This window comes from Sphaerodactylus townsendi, linkage group LG02 (assembly GCF_021028975.2).
Source record: "Sphaerodactylus townsendi isolate TG3544 linkage group LG02, MPM_Stown_v2.3, whole genome shotgun sequence".
Taxonomy (NCBI): domain Eukaryota; kingdom Metazoa; phylum Chordata; class Lepidosauria; order Squamata; family Sphaerodactylidae; genus Sphaerodactylus; species Sphaerodactylus townsendi.
The window spans coordinates 37,057,636-37,064,181 of record NC_059426.1 but is presented as its reverse complement, the minus strand read 5'-3'; the positions used below and the strand labels follow the sequence as shown (position 1 = coordinate 37,064,181).

Sequence of the window (6,546 nt, the reverse complement as noted above, 5' to 3'; positions counted from 1 at the left end):
TTTTCTGTGTAATAATTTAATTCTAAAACAAAAAAAAAACTATTGGGCATTTACTCCATCTTTCTTCATATGTATCCCAACCTTAACATTAGGATATAACATTGTGCCTTGCTGCACGTGCAAATCTCAAGACTGTGAAAAGTGCCAAGCTTGATTAGACGATGCATATATTAGGATCGCTTTGCTCTTCAATTTGGAAAGATGGTTGTTGTGAAATAAAATAAAATCCTACATTACGAACAAAACGCACATTGTACCCACATGTCACAATTTAGCTCTGGGTTGATGCATTCCTCATAGGTTTGTTAAAACAAAACCTATACAACAAGACACCAACACAAACCATCCCAGAAATTGTTTAAAGAACCGCCAGCGGATGTAGCTGTTCAGTCATCATCTCTGGTAAACATGCTATGACTTTCATCTTCGTATATCCCCCGTTCGTAACGTACGGAAGAGAAGCCAGCCCACTGCAGCCGTTGTTTCTTGTACAGGAACCATACCAGCCCGCCAAGGAAGGCCAGCATGATTATAATAGCAAAAGCGATCACCGCTCCTGTTTTATTGGAACCTGGAAGAAGAACAAGGAACAGCATTAATCACCGTGTGCAATTTTACTGAAATTCTTATTCTCTGCATAACGACACAAGTGTCATCATTATTTTCATATACTCTTTTCCACATAAAGATCAGAGTACAATTGTAAATTCATCTGCCACATGCTGGACTGTCTTTGTTTTATACCCTGTTCCTGATAAAGATGAGAGCTTGACTGTAGATCAATCTGGCACTTCTTCCTGGCACTTCTTAGCTGAAGGTCTGGCTGTGGTCCTAGTGTTTACCTTGTTCAGTTCCCCCACTTATGACTATTTATAATTTATGACTTGTCCACATACTGTAACACTTATTGAATTTGATTATAAGACGCAGATTTGTGTATGTGAAAGCATCTTTTGCATAAAGTAGTGATTTAACTTTTTGGCAAGTATCTGGATTCTCTTGCAGTTTGTTCTTCCTTCTGGCAAGCAATGGCTGCCCTCTCCGGCCTCCAGAGCAGCTGGGGAAGTCTCAAGACACCCAGACCAGCAGTGGCTGGCCAAGCCCCGAGCCACCCGGAGCAGCAGCAGCTATCTTTGTTGAGCCCTGAAACGGAACACTACAACAGCATTCCTACCGTCACACAATAATTGTGGGACTGAGTTTGATACTCCTGCTTCTGCCTTGTTGGCCATTTTCACTGCTATTCTCCTGCTGCTGCTCCGTCAGCCATTTTCTATATGGAGAGGAGTGTCTCCAAATGAAAAAAGGTAAGTTTTCACCTGTGTTTGTTTCTGACAATAAAAATGCTCTTTCAAAAATTCCAAGTTTAATTGTGTAAAAGGATATTTTTGAGGAAAGCTGTATATAGAAATGATTCTTCAATGCTTATTTGGATTTGGCATTATTTTCTCTGGCAGAAGCAGCCTCGTCACTTCTGGTGCACAACGCAGGACTGCACTTTCATCTTTATCCCAAACAAGGTACAGAGTGCTCCACTTGGGTCCTAGTGCCTACATAGTTCTGTTAGTGGATGAATTGATGTAGTGGATGAATTGGAAGATTCTACTTTGCTCTTCATGCGGAAAAGAGTACAGCTGCCACAGAAAGCATTCTCCCCACCACTCATTTTCAACAACGAAAACTCTTTTGTTCTTCCACACCCTGAAAATTGTAGCCTTCCTTTTCATTTTCAGTGGCATTTATAACAAAGCCTCTTACTAGGGGTGGAAGAAAGATTTTGCAGACAGATGGATTCCTATCACCTCTGTGGAATTTTTTTTCTGAAGCGGTGCTTATCCTTTTATTTACCATTCTGAGGAGATTAGCCTATCACCCAGTCCATTATGGCCTCCAGACCCTTGAACCCACAACTACGTTTGACAATAATAAAAAGGGAAAATACAGCTGAATGTCATCAGCATATACTTAGACTGGAAAAACAAAACAAAACCCAGAATGTCATCAGCACATTGATGACATTTTATGATTTTTTTTTTGCAATCTAAGTATATGGCTTATGTAGAGTTTTTTTTTAAATCAGCAGAGCCCTGCAAATCTATGAGGGGGGCAATTTTGGAACCTCTCTTCCTAATAAAAGCAGAATCATGTGCATGATTCCTTCCACTCCTAGACTTTACAGATGCTTTGCAACGACTTGTGGATGTTGGAACTGAAATCTACTTACAGATTCAGAATTTTCAGCAGGGCAGCACTTCAACAGTAGCCATTTCCTCAAATAGCTGTATCAGCATCAGCGTACCCTGATGTGGGGCAGCTGCTGGAGCCCAGGGCTTCCAGTGGGGTCCCCTGCCGATGACTCTCCCCATCCATACACCACTTTACCACCTGTTCATGTGCCCTTTCTCATCTTGGAAGTGCTCCAGCAGCCATCTCTTCAGAATTGATGGAGAAATGAATGGAAGTGGTGTACAATGGTGACACTCTTAGTTGGCATAGCAGAAGCACTACCAGCTGCATGCATCAGTCAGAGTTGTTGGGGGAAAAGGTGGTTGTGAGTACAGGCAGTGAGAAAACTGTACGTACAGTGGATAGAGGGCCTGGTGGTAGTGGGCAGAAGGGGGCCCCTGTGCATGGTCTGCCCAACATCTGTCAGGGGTGTGCATATTCGCTGAATGCTTGCATATGTAGCGGAACAGATAATGCTGCCCCAGGGCTATTTTAAGACAGGAAAATGGTGTGTGTGGTAGGGGAGGGACTGTAGTCTAAATCTGAATTGGGCCCTTGCCTCTCTCTACCTCCTACTGCTCCTTAAATTATTAGTTTTAAGCAGCTTATTAAAATATTAAAAAAACCTAGAACAGCTAAGAAAATCAATCACCAGGGCAAAAAATAAAAGGGCCCCTGTGGCACTCCTGAGCTTGCAGATCATCATGGTAATCACAAGGTATCTTTAATGTGTAGTTTGGATCTATGATAAAATGAATAGTAGAAACATATCCAACATCTAGTTCACAGGTGTCAAACTCACGACCCTCCAGATGTTTGGGGGGTGGGGGGGGGGGGGGGTGGGGGGGGGGGGGGGTGGGGGGGGGGGGGGGTGGGGGGGGGGGGGGGTGGGGGGGGGGGGGGGTGGGGGGGGGGGGGGGTGGGGGGGGGGGGGGGTGGGGGGGGGGGGGGGTGGGGGGGGGGGGGGGTGGGGGGGGGGGGGGGTGGGGGGGGGGGGGGGTGGGGGGGGGGGGGGGTGGGGGGGGGGGGGGGTGGGGGGGGGGGGGGGTGGGGGGGGGGGGGGGTGGGGGGGGGGGGGGGTGGGGGGGGGGGGGGGTGGGGGGGGGGGGGGGTGGGGGGGGGGGGGGGTGGGGGGGGGGGGGGGTGGGGGGGGGGGGGGGTGGGGGGGGGGGGGGGTGGGGGGGGGGGGGGGTGGGGGGGGGGGGGGGTGGGGGGGGGGGGGGGTGGGGGGGGGGGGGGGTGGGGGGGGGGGGGGGTGGGGGGGGGGGGGGGTGGGGGGGGGGGGGGGTGGGGGGGGGGGGGGGTGGGGGGGGGGGGGGGTGGGGGGGGGGGGGGGTGGGGGGGGGGGGGGGTGGGGGGGGGGGGGGGTGGGGGGGGGGGGGGGTGGGGGGGGGGGGGGGTGGGGGGGGGGGGGGGTGGGGGGGGGGGGGGGTGGGGGGGGGGGGGGGTGGGGGGGGGGGGGGGTGGGGGGGGGGGGGGGTGGGGGGGGGGGGGGGTGGGGGGGGGGGGGGGTGGGGGGGGGGGGGGGTGGGGGGGGGGGGGGGTGGGGGGGGGGGGGGGTGGGGGGGGGGGGGGGTGGGGGGGGGGGGGGGTGGGGGGGGGGGGGGGTGGGGGGGGGGGGGGGTGGGGGGGGGGGGGGGTGGGGGGGGGGGGGGGTGGGGGGGGGGGGGGGTGGGGGGGGGGGGGGGTGGGGGGGGGGGGGGGTGGGGGGGGGGGGGGGTGGGGGGGGGGGGGGGTGGGGGGGGGGGGGGGTGGGGGGGGGGGGGGGTGGGGGGGGGGGGGGGTGGGGGGGGGGGGGGGTGGGGGGGGGGGGGGGTGGGGGGGGGGGGGGGTGGGGGGGGGGGGGGGTGGGGGGGGGGGGGGGTGGGGGGGGGGGGGGGTGGGGGGGGGGGGGGGTGGGGGGGGGGGGGGGTGGGGGGGGGGGGGGGTGGGGGGGGGGGGGGGTGGGGGGGGGGGGGGGTGGGGGGGGGGGGGGGTGGGGGGGGGGGGGGGTGGGGGGGGGGGGGGGTGGGGGGGGGGGGGGGTGGGGGGGGGGGGGGGTGGGGGGGGGGGGGGGTGGGGGGGGGGGGGGGTGGGGGGGGGGGGGGGTGGGGGGGGGGGGGGGTGGGGGGGGGGGGGGGTGGGGGGGGGGGGGGGTGGGGGGGGGGGGGGGTGGGGGGGGGGGGGGGTGGGGGGGGGGGGGGGTGGGGGGGGGGGGGGGTGGGGGGGGGGGGGGGTGGGGGGGGGGGGGGGTGGGGGGGGGGGGGGGTGGGGGGGGGGGGGGGTGGGGGGGGGGGGGGGTGGGGGGGGGGGGGGGTGGGGGGGGGGGGGGGTGGGGGGGGGGGGGGGTGGGGGGGGGGGGGGGTGGGGGGGGGGGGGGGTGGGGGGGGGGGGGGGTGGGGGGGGGGGGGGGTGGGGGGGGGGGGGGGTGGGGGGGGGGGGGGGTGGGGGGGGGGGGGGGTGGGGGGGGGGGGGGGTGGGGGGGGGGGGGGGTGGGGGGGGGGGGGGGTGGGGGGGGGGGGGGGTGGGGGGGGGGGGGGGTGGGGGGGGGGGGGGGTGGGGGGGGGGGGGGGTGGGGGGGGGGGGGGGTGGGGGGGGGGGGGGGTGGGGGGGGGGGGGGGTGGGGGGGGGGGGGGGTGGGGGGGGGGGGGGGTGGGGGGGGGGGGGGGTGGGGGGGGGGGGGGGTGGGGGGGGGGGGGGGTGGGGGGGGGGGGGGGTGGGGGGGGGGGGGGGTGGGGGGGGGGGGGGGTGGGGGGGGGGGGGGGTGGGGGGGGGGGGGGGTGGGGGGGGGGGGGGGTGGGGGGGGGGGGGGGTGGGGGGGGGGGGGGGTGGGGGGGGGGGGGGGTGGGGGGGGGGGGGGGTGGGGGGGGGGGGGGGTGGGGGGGGGGGGGGGTGGGGGGGGGGGGGGGTGGGGGGGGGGGGGGGTGGGGGGGGGGGGGGGTGGGGGGGGGGGGGGGTGGGGGGGGGGGGGGGTGGGGGGGGGGGGGGGTGGGGGGGGGGGGGGGTGGGGGGGGGGGGGGGTGGGGGGGGGGGGGGGTGGGGGGGGGGGGGGGTGGGGGGGGGGGGGGGTGGGGGGGGGGGGGGGTGGGGGGGGGGGGGGGTGGGGGGGGGGGGGGGTGGGGGGGGGGGGGGGTGGGGGGGGGGGGGGGTGGGGGGGGGGGGGGGTGGGGGGGGGGGGGGGTGGGGGGGGGGGGGGGTGGGGGGGGGGGGGGGTGGGGGGGGGGGGGGGTGGGGGGGGGGGGGGGTGGGGGGGGGGGGGGGTGGGGGGGGGGGGGGGTGGGGGGGGGGGGGGGTGGGGGGGGGGGGGGGTGGGGGGGGGGGGGGGTGGGGGGGGGGGGGGGTGGGGGGGGGGGGGGGTGGGGGGGGGGGGGGGTGGGGGGGGGGGGGGGTGGGGGGGGGGGGGGGTGGGGGGGGGGGGGGGTGGGGGGGGGGGGGGGTGGGGGGGGGGGGGGGTGGGGGGGGGGGGGGGTGGGGGGGGGGGGGGGTGGGGGGGGGGGGGGGTGGGGGGGGGGGGGGGTGGGGGGGGGGGGGGGTGGGGGGGGGGGGGGGTGGGGGGGGGGGGGGGTGGGGGGGGGGGGGGGTGGGGGGGGGGGGGGGTGGGGGGGGGGGGGGGTGGGGGGGGGGGGGGGTGGGGGGGGGGGGGGGTGGGGGGGGGGGGGGGTGGGGGGGGGGGGGGGTGGGGGGGGGGGGGGGTGGGGGGGGGGGGGGGTGGGGGGGGGGGGGGGTGGGGGGGGGGGGGGGTGGGGGGGGGGGGGGGTGGGGGGGGGGGGGGGTGGGGGGGGGGGGGGGTGGGGGGGGGGGGGGGTGGGGGGGGGGGGGGGTGGGGGGGGGGGGGGGTGGGGGGGGGGGGGGGTGGGGGGGGGGGGGGGTGGGGGGGGGGGGGGGTGGGGGGGGGGGGGGGTGGGGGGGGGGGGGGGTGGGGGGGGGGGGGGGTGGGGGGGGGGGGGGGTGGGGGGGGGGGGGGGTGGGGGGGGGGGGGGGTGGGGGGGGGGGGGGGTGGGGGGGGGGGGGGGTGGGGGGGGGGGGGGGTGGGGGGGGGGGGGGGTGGGGGGGGGGGGGGGTGGGGGGGGGGGGGGGTGGGGGGGGGGGGGGGTGGGGGGGGGGGGGGGTGGGGGGGGGGGGGGGTGGGGGGGGGGGGGGGTGGGGGGGGGGGGGGGTGGGGGGGGGGGGGGGTGGGGGGGGGGGGGGGTGGGGGGGGGGGGGGGTGGGGGGGGGGGGGGGTGGGGGGGGGGGGGGGTGGGGGGGGGGGGGGGTGGGGGGGGGGGGGGGTGGGGGGGGGGGGGGGTGGGGGGGGGGGGGGGTGGGGGGGGGGGGGGGTGGGGGGGGGGGGGGGTGGGGGGG

At 69.7% G+C, this 6,546-nt stretch overlaps 1 protein-coding gene across 1 annotated transcript in view; it reads right to left on the bottom strand.

The window, feature by feature from the left end:
* Window positions 1-386: 386 nt before the first annotated feature.
* LY75 (lymphocyte antigen 75) overlaps window positions 387-6,546 on the bottom strand; it is a 96,509-nt gene continuing 90,349 nt past the window's right edge. Inside the window, exon 28 of the mRNA XM_048484484.1 lies at window positions 387-571. Coding sequence (XP_048340441.1) covers window positions 387-571 — 185 coding nt within the window. The remainder of the gene's footprint in view (window positions 572-6,546) is intronic.